This window comes from Labrus bergylta, chromosome 12 (genome assembly GCF_963930695.1).
Source record: "Labrus bergylta chromosome 12, fLabBer1.1, whole genome shotgun sequence".
Lineage (NCBI taxonomy): Eukaryota > Metazoa > Chordata > Actinopteri > Labriformes > Labridae > Labrus > Labrus bergylta.
The window spans coordinates 4690583-4708296 of NC_089206.1; the positions used below are offsets into that span (position 1 = coordinate 4690583).

General features: G+C 42.7%; 1 protein-coding gene and 1 long non-coding RNA gene across 2 annotated transcripts; one reads left to right on the top strand and one right to left on the bottom strand.

Moving 5' to 3' along the window:
* Positions 1–387: 387 nt before the first annotated feature.
* kcng1 (potassium voltage-gated channel, subfamily G, member 1) lies at positions 388–16001 on the bottom strand. Its single transcript, XM_020650884.3, has 3 exons — positions 15798–16001; positions 5237–6068; positions 388–1259 (listed from the first exon to the last, which is right to left on the bottom strand). Exons 2-3 carry the CDS (start codon positions 6011–6013, stop codon positions 480–482), a joined length of 1557 nt encoding a protein of 518 aa, XP_020506540.2. The 5' UTR covers positions 6014–6068; positions 15798–16001; the 3' UTR covers positions 388–479.
* On the top strand, positions 6099–12422 carry LOC136181116 (uncharacterized). The gene is made up of 3 exons (XR_010667539.1): positions 6099–10876; positions 11109–11241; positions 11534–12422. It is a non-coding gene; the product is annotated as an uncharacterized lncRNA (long non-coding RNA).
* Positions 16002–17714: the final 1713 nt, after the last annotated feature.

Consider the following 17714-nt stretch of genomic DNA (forward strand, 5'->3'; position numbering starts at 1 on the left):
TCCTCTTCTTCTGTAAAATAATATATTTCACATGTTTGATTAACAATGTATTTAATACATGACTGTCATAATACTGTAGTTCATTGTAATGCATTCTCAATGAGGTTTGTGTTTTTTCATTTATTAACTGGGCTTATGTTTGATGTTTTTTTACTTAGAAACATGAACCTATTTTAGTTAATTTTCTTTATTCTTTATCCTCTGATCTGTTTCTCCTCTCTGTGTTTGTTCAGTTTTATTCAGAGGTCACTGCTACACTGCAAGGCTGCATTTCTGGGAAGAAGAACTATCCATTCTCTCCTCTGTATTTTTTTTATAGAGACTTCTCTCTCCCTCGTCTCTCCATGCTGCCTCTTCTTAACCCCTGTTTTTTTTTTTTAATCTCAAATCATTTTCCTTTCTTGGGTTTCTCTCCCTTCATAGTCTCTTTCTTTTCTGTCCCACGCCCAGTAAAAATGTCCTTCACACTCCCATCAGTCTCAGTTATCCAGGTGTCTGGTGTCAGACGTGCCTATAGGGAAGAGCATGTCGCTGTCTAAGGAGAGGTCGCTGCCCAGGCCGGCCATGCGGCTGCGCAGCAGGAAGTGAGTCCTCCTCTGCAGCAGCCGCTGCTGCTCCTGCTTCAGCTCCACGTAGGAGCGCGAGAAGGTGTGGAAGATGGAGGTGACGGGGAAGGCCATGAGGAGGATCCCGCTCAGGATGCTGCTCAGAGCCACCACCTGCCCGGGGATGCTCCTGGGCACCATGTCCCCGTAGCCCACCGTTGTCATGGTGATGACAGCCCACCAGTATGTTGCAGGGATGCTGGTGAACTCCTGCGTGGCGGCCATTTCGTTCTCTATCAAGTAGAGCAGCGGGGAGTACAGGGCGATGGCCACGCAGAGGAAGAGGAGGAGCAGTCCGAACTCTCGCGTGCAGCGGCGTGCGGTCAGGCCTAAAGTCTGCAGGCCCAGCGAGTGTCGAGCCAGGCGCATCACGTAGAGGATGCGCAGGGCCCTGAGCACGCGCAGCACCAGGCCCACTTTGTCCAAGTAGCTGTTGCCCGAGCCGAGGCGCTTCTCCCCTTTGGAGGTGCTGTCGACCAGCAGGGTGATGTAGTACGGCAGGATGGCCACCACGTCGATCATGTTGAGCGGCTGCCGGAGGAAGGTCAGCTTGCTGCGGTCCTGGATGAAGCGCAGGGTGAACTCCAGGGAGAACCAGGCCACGCACACCGTCTCCACGATGAAGATGTTGTAGCACATCTGGGAACACGTGCCCTGGTGGAGAGAGAGAGAGAGAGAGAGAGAGAGAGAGAGAGTAAAAAAAAAAGGATGAGCAGGTGTGAGTGTAGGCTGCAGTCACTAGAGGGAACTATTTCTTTGTGAAATCCACGAGCTGAGCACTGTGGGAAGCTGCAGCAGTGAACACAAGGAACATGTTTCTCAAACCAGGAAAAATAAATGCCCATTGTAGATAAAACAAATGTTCCCACTTGAACATTTTTTGCACCAATCTGATCGTAGAGGAGAGCATGATTTTAGCAAACAGCAAACTGTTTCCTCTTAACTTTTCTCATCATGCATTGCTTTAAGGCTTTTTTTGTAAAGGCGGATGTTTTTCTTAGACGCAGTAATGATGCTGACTCAATGCGTGGCTGAGAAAAAGTTCAAAGTGATTCAAAGCGCAGAGCCGTTTGAATTCAGTCCACATCAGTTTTTGAAATATTATGAAACACACTCCCACAGAGGAGGAGATGCTTGGAGTGTAGAGCGATAGAAAAACCCGAAACACTGTGACTGCAACACTTTATCTGTCTGTGCAGCTGTGAGGATGTGAAAAGCAGCACTTTTAATTAAACATACTGAGAATACCAAAGTGTGATTACCAAAAAAAGGAGCATGCCAGGTCAAATATACTACAGTAACTTTATCAGATCCAGTGCAGTGTCATTGTATTTCTTTTATTTCATTTCCCCTTCTAATTTCCTCCTGCATCATTTGCGACTGGTTTAGTAGAATGATAAGGAGGATTTTTTAACTTATTAGACGTTTGATCACTTAATGTAAAGGCGCTCCAGGAAGCCAGCTGACTAAATAAATCATGATAAGAAAATTAAAAATGTTAAAAATGAAAGATGACTTTTCAGATCTGAAACCTACGAAGGAGTATTAGGCTCCACATCAAGGGGGGGGGGAATCGGAGATATCGATATTAAAGTTGTAAATTTACAAGATTAAAGTCGTTATTTAAGTCTATTATATATCAGAGGAGCAGCAGCCGCCTGCATGAAAATGAGGAACCAGTGGCGATTCTAGAGTCTGTTTGGGGCCCTTGGCAGAAACCAGTTGGGGGGCCCTCCAACCAGCGTTCATCACCATCATGTCTCCTGAGGCGTACTCCACTTCCTCTTTTCTCCTTTTTACTTTTTTCTGTCCTGTAGACGGATAATTCCTCTTCTTGTTTCTTTGGTTTTCACAGCGATAATGCATGCAACGAGAGTGAGCGCTGTTAGATTGGTTCCCCCTTTAGGGAGGTTTCCTACTGTCGTTGCAAAATTTGCACATTGATTTGGTTTAAGTTTGTCAGCCCTCGGGGGCCCCTCTACTGGTCTGGGTGCCCCAAACAGTTTCCTGCCTTTGCCTGTTGACAAACAGCAACTCTGCGAGGAACGTGGAGCATCCTGGAAAGTTACACTTTAATATAAGTTTCACAAATGAAACTTATATTAAATGAAAGGCGTCTGATCCAACCTTCACAACAGGGTCCTAAGTCTCTGACTACACTCTTCTCCTCTGTCGCCCCCCAGTGGTGGAATGAACTTCCAAACTCCATGTGATCTGCAGAGTCCCTCTGCACCTTTAAGAAAAAGCTAAAGACCCAGCTCTTTCACGAATACCTACTAACTTAATGATGATGGTCTCCATATTATTGATGATGATGATGGTAATGACGATGGTTTTTGTTTGATAACGACGACTTATAAGATGGTTTCTATACTGATTAGAGCTCTCAAGAACTGCCCTCAATGTTGTGCTTTGCCTCTGGTCACTTCCTGTCAGCACCTGTGTGTCCAATCAGACTCAAAGCTGATCGTTTGCTCTTACTGACATTGTTCTCTTTTTTCTAGATCCTTGCTTGTGTTGTTCTTACTCTCTGACGTACGTCGCTTTAGATAAAAGCGTCTGCTAAGTGAATTGTAGAATTGTACAAATAAGGAAATACTTCCTTATGTATGAACTCTCTGTGGGATGAGTTGCTTTAAAACAATAACTTGTTTGTTGGGCGCTGGTGGCGCAGTGGTTAGTGCGAGCACCCCATGTATGGAGGCTGTTGTCTCAAGCGGGCGGCCCGGGTTCACTTCTTGCATGTCCTTCCCTGATTTCCGACTCCATCCACTGTCCTATCTATCCATTAAAGGCACAAAAAGCCCAAAAATAAATCTTCAAAAAAAACAACAGCTTGTTTCTAGAAATAAGATTATTTGTGTTGGGGTTTTACGTATGCAGATATGAAACTACACATTCTTTTGTCATATCAGCATCACATTGTCAACAGTATCAGGACCCTAAAAAGAAATTGCACTTAACTGGGGCTTTTTGGAGAGAGAACCACACTGACTTGGAGGAAATCGTCTCTTTTGTGTCAGAGGAAATGGCTTTGAGGGTTTCTCATTCATCATTTTCGTGCAGGCGGAGGGCTGCTCTTCTGATGCAACCTTTCAGAATAATAATTTCAACCATAGTCTCATTTAAAGCGATTGATTGGTGTTTTTTGTTTTGGATTTTGAAAATGTAAAAAAATCAGAGCTCCGAAAAAGACTAAGTATTTGAGTTTTCTGTTGTCTCTTTCATTACTAGAAGTACACTGATTTACACAAGTCTATATTGTAAATTAACGACTTCATCCTTATACATTTACGACTTGAAATCTCAAATTTTTAGATCGGTTTTTCCTTCAACATGGCCATAATACTCCGTCGTAGAAACCTGGAGAGTGTGAAACCTGTAGATTTGCTAAGACTTTCAAATAGTAGTTGTGGTTTTAACCTCCGCCTGATTATCTGTGCTGGATTTTCTGCATATTTAGAGATACAATAAATAAAGATTTGTTTCTAATTAGGATAGTAATGTAGTTTTACTTTCCCTCCTCCTCCATCCAAACTAGAGAGGAATCAAAGCATCAAGGAGAAATGGATGAATTTAAGATAAAACCCTGTTTGCGCTTACAAATTATGTATGCGGCTCAAATATTAAATGTGCCTTTCACTCGACTAAAACAGACCGGAGTGCAAATCATGTCTGTGATTGAAGTCAGACATAATAATGAGAGCATTTCACTGAGGCACGCTGAGGGGTCTCCAAGAATTTCTTCTTCTTCTTATCTGGTAAAACAAGCGTCTCTCCCTCTCAGCAGTCGCCCCGTTTCTCGCTGTGAGGAGGTTTTATAGGACATGACACATCAGACATGCCTGTATTAGACATTTTTAATAACTGCTTTTAACAATAACACGTCAGTTCAGCTTTTGAAAACAACAATCTCGACACAGCGAGGGGGTCGCCGTCTATGATTTGGTGTCTTCAGAAACAAAGGTGATGACGTTATCATGGTGGCTCGAGAATCTCTTTTGAGGCCTTGACTTTGGTATTTTGGCATCTTGTCTTGCTTACACAAGAAGACTTATTACAAATAAGAATTAAAGTTGTGTTCATTCAAGAGTTACTACACCCAGAGCCAAAAAAAAAATCATATTTATGTGTATTAAGTGTTTTCGATTAATTCGGGTCCAAATCTTGACATTTTAATACAATACATTTTAATTAAAGTTTGGAATAGTGTGTTAGAAATATGCATAGTGACTGCCCTCTGCAGGATGAAGCTCAGCTACTGCAGTTCCATTTTTTCTATTGGCTGATGCGCTCTGCCAATAAAAGGCGTCTGATCCAACCTTCACAATAGGGTCCTAAGACGCTGACTAGACTCTTCTGCTCTGTCGCCTCCCGGTGGTGGAATGAACTTCCAAACTCCATTCGAGTCCCTCTGCACCTTTAAGAAAAAGCTAAAGACCCAGCTGGATTCAAACCCGGGCCGCCCACTTGGAAGACTACAGCCCCCCACATTTAGATTTCTAAAGGCTTTTAAAAAAAATTCCAGGGTAGATGCACTTCAGCCCTTTCTTCTCTGTCACGGCAGCGTGTCTTTAAATGCATTAACGTTTTTGCCTCTGTGTGATTTAAAATGTCACGCGTGTACTCACCGCCTCTTCCTCCTCCCTCATGGCAGGCATGGTGCTGATGGACAGGTTGACGGCGGTGATGGTGACAAACAGCACCGACAGACAGGCAAAGATCTTCCCCGGCAGGCCCGAGTGCGGCCTCTCCACCATGTCTCTCAGCTTGCCCATGCACTGACTGAGCCTGGACTCCGCCGCGTGCTCCTTGTCGCCGCTGTCCTCCTCCTCCAGCAGGTCCTCCTCCTCCTCCGCCCTCTCCATCGCCTCGAAATCCTCCACGCGCTGCAGCAGGCGCCGGCGGCAGCACCACTCCAGGCTCTCCTCGGGGACGCCCCAGTAGAGCAGCTCCTCCCTGAACGAGAGGGCGCACATCTCCCGGAGGGAGCGCAGCTTCCCCGCCCGCAGGAAGGTCAGGATGGTCCTGAAGGCGCACGGGCTGCGGTCGAAGAAGAACTCGTTGTGCATGACATCGTAGTCGTCGCAGATGCTCATGATCTCGTCGAAGCTGCTGCAGAGGTGCAGCTGGCCCAGGCGGGACAGGGGGAAGTCCTCCAAGGTGGTCCAAGGCAGCTGGTACCGCATGCCGCCCACGTTGATGATGGCGTGAAGCTTACGGGCGCTGGACAGAAGTGTGTCATCGTCATGGATGGTGCTGAGCTCAGGGGCACGGTGCGCCCGCTTGTAGAAAACTCCTTTCTGGGCCTCCTCCTCTTGTAGGGGAGGCACGTTCAGGGAGGTGTCAGACGCACAGCTCAGGGCACTGTAGTCATAGTCGGAGCCATCACCCGCCAACAGGGTCATCTTTACTGGTCTGCTCACATCCCTGAGGTTCAACCTGCCACCATCACACGGTCACCTACACAGATGAGAAACAAAGGATGAACAGATGTCACTGTCCAATCTAATTTATTATAGGATACTTTATGGCTTTGATCAAGGTTCATGAGATCCAGTCATAGCCTGATGTAAACAAACGTCTTCTTATAGGGACTGTAGGAATTTAGTTGGAGCAAATTGTCTCTGTATCTTCATGCTTTAGCGGTGAAAACATCCACAGCGGTTACCCTTTAACCCTGAGAATGAGTAATACCACAAGGCATCATTAATGCAGCATGAAGCACATCCACCATTTACATTTTAATTCTAATGTGGAAAACACTATCTGCCTGCAGAGCGGCCCACTCTCTGAACAAATGTAATGAGAATATGAGAACATACATAAGACTGAAGAGTGTTGCAGCCTGTTCAGTCGAGCCTCTGGGACGCTAAATCCTCTGTTTGAACCCAAAGGCTGAGATTCTTCAGATCGAGTATGAGAGGTGGAGTCTGATGTAATATTATCAGCCAGAGATAGCATCTTTTTTCAGTATGCACAGAATGAAAACTTGGCTTGAGTGTTTAACCCAAAATCTTTGAGCTGGTACGCTGAAGTCCGACCGGCTGAGGTTTCTGTTTCGCTTCAAACCAAAAACCAATGTCAAGCAACATCACTCAGTAAATATTAAAGACTAGCAAACATGATCGTAGCTCGGAAAATCTAGTCTGGTCACACGTGCAAATTGTTTGTCTAAAGCAAGCGGCAACCTCCGGTATTGAAAAATGAAGCCAATCCAGAAGTGCAAAAAAAAAAAACTGCAGTTCTTCGAGTGTCCACTTGAGGCTGGTTGCAGGAGCCCCGTGAGTCACATACACACCACATTCAAAAAGCTTGTTTTCACAGCAGAAATTAACAGGAACAAACAAATGGAAAAAACAATATACCGCTAGGTCTGATAAGCTATTGTACTCATGGGCACACACGGTACGGGGGTTTGATTTTTTTAAATAATTAAAATAATTGGTGACATCACTCAGGCTACATAACACAACAAACACAATGCACATAGTTCTGCGCTGCTGGCAGAGCACATAACAGCAATTTTAGTGAGAGGACTTCCGGGAGCTTAAAACAAAGACAAGAAAACATGACCAGTCATATATCGGGCTCGACTTCAACTGCACAACGGTGTATAACGAAGAGAGACCAGTGTGTGTCGTACCTTAGACTATTAGCTTCCAACAACATGATGCCAAACAAGTTAGGACGCCACTTTGAGACATCTTGAAAACTTGAAAAAAGGAGGGGGTCAGGCAGAAAAGCTTAGGAACCACCACTGGTCTAAAGGATGAATTATTATCATATTACAGTAGATGGGCTCATGCCGGCTGCAGAGAAACAGTTGTAGAAAGGAAAAAAAAAAAAAAAAAAAACTTTTTGGGAAGAAAAAGGCCGGGGGTTTAGGGGGGAGATTTATTTACAGAGCTGCAGCTTGCGTCATCTTGTTTAGCTTTCTAAAGGACAAGAAGCAGGGAGCTCAAGCTAGCTTCACTGGTAACTTTACAGTGATGATAAGACTCAAGAAACTCAAAGCTCTGCTGTTGTTGGCAAAAAAAAAAAATGGTGCAAGACTTAAATTAACAAGCTTCAGAGCTGCTGAAACATTTTTTGGGATAAAACCAGAGTAACCGTCTCTATCGTCTCTGGTGTTTATGCTAAGCTAAGCGACTCAACTCTGGGCTCCAAAATGAGTGCATGGACATGAGAGAAGAATCAGTATTCTCATTCTGGTCTTGGTAGGAAATCTAAACCTAGCTAAGCTAAGCTAAGCTGGGCATACTTAGACTCAAAGACAAAAAACAGTCAACAGGGAGATAGCTCGGAGCTGGAGAGAGAATCTTTGGTGTTTTCTTCTTGTAGTATTTAGAAAACGCTGACCGTCACTTGCCACCTTTGCACCTCTCTCTATTGTGACTGGCGTCCTTCCTTTTCATTCGATTGCATGCCCTGCCTGTTTGAAGCTTTATGTTGTTTTACTGCGGATGTCTTAACCAGGTCTGTCTCGAAAATGAGCTCCTGTGTCTCAATGAGATTTCCTGTCTGAACAAAGGTTAAATAAATTAAAACAACAGAGGATTGCTGTTGCAGTGCTATAACTCTCTGACATACGAGAGCCCACAAGAGCAACAACTGGAAATTAAATTAATCTAGTCAAATGAGCCTTTTTATCTACAAACTGCATGTCGCAGCTATCATGTTAGCCTCATGAATCTGTCATTCAGGCATCATTAGACACAATCACTGATGTAGTTAGAGCAGGCATCGAGGGATAAACATTTCACTCCATGCTGTGTGCATGAACATCTGTTACACAGCATCATGGGAATTATAAATAATGGCCTGATGTTATCTTGTCTGCTGTTGCATGATGCACTGATGTAACAACGTTGTGCAGCTCCAGAATTATATACTTAAACATTAAAAAATGATGTCTGTTTTATTTAAATCTTCCTTTGCAAACGTGTAGATTTAGTGGATTTCAAAATGAAATGTTTTCTTTTTGTCTTTGCAGATGTGTGCACTGACTCACAATCACACTGTTATGCAGCTTCTACTCACAGCAAACAAGCAAGCATGCAAATATTTCCACTTTCCTCTCTGCATTGAGATTTAAAAAAAAAGAAAAAGAAAAACTAGACAAAAAAATCGCAGATCAATAGAGAGAAAAGAGAAAGCAGAATATTGTAACCAGCAGAGAGAAGGAAAGAGAAATTGTTTACTGGATATCACGGCTGCAGAGACGACCTCGTGGCCTGCATCCAAACTAATTGAATCAATTACAGTTATTACGGGGGAGGCACGTTAGCCAGTCAGGAATTAAAATGTCAGTGCCTGGATTTTTTCTGCACCACCAATTCTGGGTCGGGGAAGGAGGCCTCGGCTTCTAAAACGGGAATGTGGATGTGTCACTGAACGGTTATTAGGCACCTGCACTGTCAGCCTCAGTGAGCCGCTGATTACACTCAGCTTCATCCTCCACCCATGAAATTAAGAGCAAAAAAACAACCCTTAACTCCAACGCCACCATTCGTCGTGGTTGTGATGACCTACGCACTACTCCTTGGTGGCGTTTTATTCGGTCAATTTTCAAAACAGTTAAAATGGGCAATAGTCTGATTTGCTCCAGTAGATGGTTTCATCCAGCAGCCTCGAAACTGGATGTGATAGCTGCAATATAATCCTCAGGGGGTTGATGAGCCTGCTCTTTGTCAATGTTAGGCTCACACTGATATTCTTGTTGTTGCTCAGTGTAGTGCAGGATATACGCAGGTATACAGAGAATAATCACTTGTTTTTCAGACTCCATTGGGTATAACCACTTCTAAATCCCCTCAGATTCACATCATTAATTGATTGACAATATTCAGTAATATTCTGCAATTTTTTTTCCTATGATGGTGAAGGGACGACCCTCCCTACTCGGTCTCTAATTGGCTTGTACACACTAACTAAATATGCAAGAGTAGCCTTATATGGTACTGTTTATTAGAGAGGCTGTTTATCCTCTGCTGGAAGGGACACACAGGGAGTAAACCCACTTCTTCAGGCACCACTACACTACTGGTGTGTCTGATATATCAGAATGGAAAGCGTCCCTGCAGAAATAGACATTCATTCATGTCAAACATTAAGATTTTTAAACAAATCAGCTGCGACATTAAGTCTTTAAAGCCACCAGACACAGATGGAAAAATCAGCAGATTTACATCCCAGAGCACAGGTGTTGCTGGTCTACCGTTACAACAACAATCAATCAGTATTTAAAAAAAATGTTTTTGTGTCATAAAAAGACTTCATATTGGCTCTAAAATAACCATTTCATGCACTAAAGTAAACCAACCAAATTAACCAATCTTTGCAGTGGTAGACGAGCATGTCCCGTGTTCTGCGAGGTTAAATCACAGTTTTTTGTCAATGGTGGTTTAAAGTGGTGATTTAACCAAAAGGTATCATCTCTGCAGGAAACATTTCCCATGTTATTGTCAGACATTTTTAATGACAACCGCAGGGTGTCTCTGGCTAAAGACTACTTTAAGGGATTAGTTTGTCTTCAGTTACTACTTAGCAGTAGTAGGGCAGCTGGCTCAAACAATGTACTTCCTTACAATCCTTCCACACCCACATTCACATCTGGAAATGTTACATACTTTTAATACATGAATCATCTTTGAAATCAGCGCTTTTCTGGTTTAATGAGACCAAAAACAAGAATGAAACCATCCCTTCATATACTGTAAAATCCCTCCTTTTTGCTGCTACAAATTGTTAAGTTCTCACATCCCCCCTCCATGCGGCGAAGGTTATCGGTACGCCTACAGTGCATCTCGCCAGTGTGGATGTGCACAGGCCTACGCCGCTCTCCTACCAGATTAAATCACACTTAACCCCTCGAGGCAGTTTGATTTCTCACTTTGCCTTCATAAGCGATTGTGCTTTCACTGTTCTACACACACTGTTGCTTTTTTTTTTTTTTTAAACATGTGTTTCTTCTCTTTTGCGCTCTGTTGAGATTCTTCCTCGAGGGGATGGAGTCTATCTCGGAAGGGAGAGATGAAACGCTGCAAAGACAGATAGGAGGCTGTTCTCCCCACCAGATTGGCTGAGGTCTGGCCTCTCTCTGTGCCAGCGTGATCACAGCTCAGCCACAGGGCATGTTCTCCAGATTGCCTGGTGACTCACTGGGTTGTTGTGAGTCTCTGCCGCCCGCCTGCATTGTACGTCTCCCACAGTGCCCTCCTCGAGAGTCCTCGGAGAGCTTCACCACCCCCAGCATGGACCTGCACGAGGTCAGAGCTGAGAGGATCTTCTAACAGATCCTGAAGCTTTTAAAAAAGTTAATTAAGGTTTTGATTATTTTCTTTAAAATCCTTCTGCAGAGAAATGTGTGCAGCAGCAGTCCTGTTTAATATGGATGATTCTGTTTGATAAAAGTCTATTTAACATGAATACATGCAGGGGAATGTGTCACATTAAGAGTCAAGAACAGCCGATTTATTAATGAATGCTATTTATTAACAGGCTGCACATCACGTGGAAGAGCTGTGAATTTTGCAGAGACTCTGAATCGGATGGATTTTTCCAATCGGTCGCTGGGAAAAAAAAAAAGGATTTGCAATTCAACTCGACTCAATCTGTGAAACACAAACACATGGTAATTAAATGAGTGATCAGTATGAAAATCAGAATCTCAGACGCTTCGAATTGAAGTGTAACACGTTTAACAGCTGATAACCTTCTGCTGAGAGTGCAGAGAGCGTTTTTGATTTCGTCCTTAATGTTGAATTTTTTATTGGCCTGGAAATAATGTAACATTGCAACAAAATGTTCTTCATCCAGATGCTTCAAACGCAAATGGAGTGCATCAGGCTAAATGACCATTTAAGACCACATGATGTCCCTTTTCCCTCCCCAGCAGCCAATTCTCTTCCTCTTCCCTTTTACAGCTCGCTCCTCTCTAATGGACTGTGAGAGGTTCCAGAAATGGACTGGAAACCACAAGAGCCGCCAGGATTTCGACTTTCTCTCCCTCTGAAATCTGGTGTAATGCAGAAACAGTCGAGCATGCCAGCAGCAGTTTCTGCCCCAGAGGACCTTCCCCTTTTTCCAATCCCAGCAGGATTAGCTGTAAACAAAAAATGTTTGTTTCTTGCTGTAAGTGGGCGGTTTGTATGCACACTGAAATATCCGGGAAGAAGAAGTTATAGCTCGAGGACGTTAACTGTCTCCTTAACTCAGCCCGTGGTTGCACTGCGATGCACCGCTCTGTGATTCTATACACAAAAAAATTCTGCCCAGATGACAAACTGCAATAATGAGCTTTGTAAGTGCTAATGGCGATTGATTTTTTGTATGTTCTGTTGAAAGTTCAGAATCAAATGCAACCCACGCAGAAGTGAAGAAGAACTAAAGCACCACCCTTCTCTCTTTAAAAAAAAAAAAAAATGGCTTCATGGTCTTATTTATAAAAAAGAGAGCATTCCTTTTGAAATGCCAATCGAGTTTTGTTTGGAGTGAAATGTCTCCCTAACAATGAGCAAATGAGAAGAATCACACCTCAGTCATTTTCTGTCTGCAGTTTTTTTTTTTCTTCCCCCCGGCCCGTCTTCTGTCTGTCCCTCCTCTCTCAAAGCACTCGATCCCCCAGGCAGTCTGAGGCAGAACCCACTAAATCCACACATTTCTGCACCACTGCATCCACATTATGCCTCTCCTAACAACCTGTGACACACAATACTTAGTTATTCCACAAAACATCTGCCCATCACCTCAAACTGATTCTATAATGACTGTAATTTTTTCATCCAGGTATGAGTGGATGATTATACGCTCTCGCCGGTTGTAAGTGCTTAACTAACTTGATTAAAGGTTGCATAACATTAACTTCCCTGCATTGTCTGGGTACATTAACCAACACTCACATTTCCTCTTCTGATGCCCTTGTTTTCTTTTTCTGCAGCAGCTGCAACATCTGAGCACCTTTACCGCTCTAGGCCATGTAAACAATTTCCTTTTCACTGGCAGCCGATAAAGTGTCTGTCTGAGGTCCGGGGCATGTGTGTAGACAGACACAGCCTCATACCTGTGAGGACTTGACTGTCTTTCTGTCACTCCAGATCAAGAGTTTTAGATCTGGAGCAGGGTCCCTGAGGGGCTGAGGTGACAGGATGTACAAGCAATGACCGCCTCAGAGAAAGATAGGGGGGGGAAGAAACCTGCCAGTCTCAACAGTATTACACTGTGAGGGAAGAAGTACTTTAGTCGATGAGATGGAATAAATCGAGCAGACAAAGAGGAATGAGTTTTCTGTTGCAGGGTTCAATGATGTAAGCCAGGTTAAAGGAAATCGAATATTTTTCTCGATGGGCAGAACTTAAAACGTCCGGTGTATAGAGCAGAAAATAACAGCCTTCGTGTCACTGATTATGACGGTCTGTGCAAGAACACAGTACAAGTGGAAATTTGAAATTGTGTTATTCTTTACAGATGATGTGATACCATTTTTACTGAAACCTCCAGTACGTCGGGTATCCTTCAGAGCCACTGCATGGATTGTGTTGTAAAAGCAATTATTTTTGAATGGCCTGGCTCACCAGAGTGAAAGAGTTCTTACAATAGATTGTTTGAAACATGGAAATAGTCTTTGTGCAGCACCTACTGGTTTCTGATACTGTGTTTTTAAGCTGAACAATGGTGGTCACCAGACTGAAAAGGCTGAGTCCACCTCACTTTAGGTCAATCTAGGAAAATGCAAAGAGGTGGAGTTGAGGCAGGTCCTTAGCCTCCTGGAAAACAGCTACAACAGGTCAATTTATCAGTCAACTATAGCAACCCCACTAATAATGCAAATTCATGCAAAACTCAAATTCTTAATTTAATCTAAATGGATGAGCCAACCGAGGAAGTAGCAATAGAGAACAAAGTGTTTTAATTGTGCTGCACACAAGATTAACTCGGCTGTAATTTGAAATGGTTTTCCTTGGCTTACAGAGCCAGCCTCAAGTGGACACCTGAGGAACTACAGTTTTTTAAACATAAGCTTAGTTTCACTTTTCAACGCCTATAGTTTCCACCTGATCCCAGTGTAAAAACTAAGCTAAGCAAAGAGAAACAAGCTAGGCGAAACATTAGCGGCAGATTGGCTCACAGCCCCTTTTGATTTCCTCCCAAAGAGCATCAGAGAAACATTGATTTTCAACATTAAACTACTTTGATCTGAGATTTTACCAGTTTTAAATATATTTAAATGTAATAAGAATACAGTCTGAAGCATTTTATAGTCAAACATTGATTGCTGGCTTTTTGCTAGCTATGGCTAAAGTTGTGCTTAAAGTGCTAGCTAGCATCGCATTGGCATTGTTTGCTAACATCACATGATAATTCACCTTAAATGAGTCGTTCTTTGCCGCTCTAAAACAGTTGTTACAGTGGAAACAGATATGAATATTTTTTGTTTATGCACGTCCATTTTTATAGTGGCGTAATAAATTATGGTGTAGCGAGGCGACGATGGCCTAGTGGTCAGTTTGTGTTCCCCATGTACAGAGGCTATAGTCCTCAAAGCAAGCGGCCTAGGTTCAAGTCGCTTCATTCCCATGTCATTACCCACTCTCTCTCTCTGCAAGATTTCAGACTCTATGCACTGTCCTGTTTAAATAAAGTCATAAAAAGCCCAAAAATGAAAATCTTAAAAAAGCAACAAAGACAGAAATAATGATATGGTGTTGATGCTTGGATGGCGTTCTTGTTGTAATTGATTCTGCATGTTTTGGAGGCATTTCCAAGCCTAGTATCAGAACTGAAAGAAGTCCATTTAAAGCAAATAGTGCTTTGAAATAAAAATCCAGATGGAAGCCGGCGCTCCAATTTAATGAAAACATGGAATGAATTCCCAGCTGCCAAAGTTTTAAAACCCTCTGATTGGAGAAAGAGAGAGACCTTCCACCTATCCTCCTAACACTTTCTAAGCACATCCATCTCTCAGTTTGTGTCTAATTTATATTGAATCTGAGTCACGAGTGAAGATCAAGTTGTTTACCCATGGTGCTCGTGGGAAATAGTGTCACCGGTGGGATTTCAGCTCATCGACCTGCTCTAATGACACTTCAGGATAAACACATAGAACCCTCACATACCTTACACATATAGACACCTGGGAGTAGCAGATATAAAATGAGTTTTCACTGATCTCTTTAGGTGTGTGTGGGGGAGAATGAGATAGCCACTATTAGCTGTTAGAACGGGGAAAAGTCATTAGTTCATCTCATTACAGTCACTATTAACCTGCAGGAGAGAGAGGGATGATCTATTAATCCGTCATATATGACAGATCCTTCAGAGGCATTCACAACGTGTGGACTAGTAACCACATTATTCGGCTCTGATGACCTAACATCACGTTCAAAGTGAGACCATGTGCTGTGCCGAGAATGATCTCTTATGGATTCACTGAAACATTAACTTCAGCTGTGATTCACTGGTTGAGGACTTGAAGTGGCTCTCAGACTCAGAAGTTTCTCTCACATCGATTTTTCACTTTCAAAATTTGATTTGTAAAAGAAAAAAAAAAGTGGCTGCAGTTACAGCTGCATCAGCAGCACATTAGTACACCTCGCTTATCCCTGAAAATGTCCTGAACCCTCGCCTGTGATAACATATCAGTACTGTGGATGGATCATAACAAGCTGCCGCCTTGTTACCATTCTATACGTATAGAGTATCCAGCATGCAAATCACCGTCATCTGTTTAAGACATGTTGTAGATGCATCCTAAATAGACTGAGTTAAATGATACCAATTTCAATCAAAAGTAGAACATGCAGGAGCCATTTAATCAGCTTGATCAGGCTGTAATAATCAACAAAAAATGAATTTTCCAAGTATGTTATTAAAGAAAAGGACTGAGTGCATGCCTGCTCAACCTTTATTATTTCTGGAAAGTTGGAGCAAAAATCAAAGGCTGAGATCTAAAAATGACACTCCAATCCAAACATATTTCCTTTAAATCAACTCTTTCAAATCAGCTGCTCAAATGTCACTCACTCACATTTTTCATTTGCAACTTGTAACTGGGAAAGAAAAATGCCGTGCAGCAACACAAACTCTCAAAAAAAGTGTGACAACTCAGAGCGAGAGGATGAGTGTTTGTTTCAAGGGAAAAAAAAAAAACTCAAGTTTGGATGTAATGAAGTAAAAAATAAATGTACTCACTGTGAACTCCTGGATCACTTCCCCTCAAGTCAGTTTTGCTCCAAGCGCTCAGACGAGAACGCACATGAGGGAAAAAATATGAAATGTGTTTTTTCTGCCGCTCCTGCCTGCTTTGACTCAGCTCCGTCTCTGCCCGTGGAGTACGAGGAGTATGCTTGATGATCATGAGCAACAGGCTGACTCCCCTCACCTCCCCTCCCCTCCTCTCCTCTCTCCTACCCTCCTTTTCTTTTTCCCTCCTTCCCTTCCCTTTGCCCTCATCTCTCTCTCTCTCTCTCTCTCTCTCTCCCCATCTCCCTCCATCAACTCCTTCCTCCCCCCCTTCCTCCTTCCAGCACTGACATCAGAAGTGGGTGTGTCATTTAACCAAAAGCTTTTGAGAGAAATCCATGGCAACCATCTATAGAGCCGTACTTCCCCTCCACCTTTAAATGGGAATCATCTGCGTCTCCTTTGATTGTACATTCACACAGAGGTTTGTGTGTGCGTGCTGGGTTACCCAGCCAAAGGGGGGAGGGAGTAGGGGAGGAGGGGAGGGCCGCTGTAGGCTGGTTAAGGCTCACCCAGGCGTCCAATTTTAGACAAGCGGTGGGAAATGTTATCATGATGATAAGAAGGCAGGCGTACAGAGAGTGGTGGTGACCAACAGAGCAAACACAACGGATAGGATTTTTCTTATTAATCAAACAAGGAGAGGATTTTTTTCTTTTTACAATTCATTGAATAAGATTTTTCTCATAGTCCATTGCACAGCTCCTACATTGCACCTTTTGTACATTTTGTGTTTTTTATTTTTAATATTTTACAGTTCTAAAATTCTACAATCCACTTAGCAGACGCTTTTATCCAAAGCGACGTACATCAGAGAGTAAGAACAACACAAGCAAGGATCTAGAAAAAAGGGAACAATGTGAGTAAGAGCAAACGATCAGCTTTGAGTCTGATTGGACACACAGGTGCTGACAGGAAGTGACCAGAGGCAAAGCACAACATTGAGGGCAGTTCTTGAGAGCTCTAATCAGTATAGAAACCATCTTATAAGTCGTGGTTATCAAACAAAAACCATCGTCATTACCATCATCATCATCAATAATATGGAGACCATCATCATTAAGTTAGTAGGTATTCATGAAAGAGCTGGGTCTTTAGCTTTTTCTTAAAGGTGCAGAGAGACTCTGCAGATCCAATGGAGTTCGGAAATTCATTCCACCACCGGGGGCGACAGAGGAGAAGAGTCTAGTCAGAGACTTAGTACCCTGTTGTGAAGGTTGGATCAGACGCCTTTCATTGGCAGAGCGTAGAGGGGCGAGAGGAAGTGTAGACCTGGATCAGAGAGTTAAAGTAAGGAGGAGTCAGTGTAAGGAAATGAACAGCGGAGTGACATGTGCTCTTTTAGGAAGGTTGAAGACTATACCACCAGACATTTTTAAACTCTATTTTATATATTGTAATAGCTTCTTATGCTGTATAAATTGAATTTAACAACATTTTAAAAGTACAAGTATATGTTGCTATTCTTTATTTCCTTGTTAATTGTTTAGCACCGAAATTCTAATTCCTTGTATGTGTAAATGTACTTAGCAATAAATCTCGATTCTGATTCGATGATCCTTTATGTCACTAAACCACCAAACCTGCACAAAACTGGTGAAAGAAGCTGTTCAAATGGTATTCTTACTGTAAACACACCCAGTGGGTCTTTGTGGTTGTTGTATTTTGATTAAATACTTTCATTATTATGGATTAATCCAATTCTTAAATTGATTTTTTCCCATGTTTGTGTTGTTGTAGCTTATTACCATTTTCAGTTGAGTCCCTGTGATTGTTTCTAATGTCTTGTATTTGTCATAAAACAGATGTAGTATCATCATTTATCATATTTTATACATCATGCTTACATGTGTGAAACATAAGACC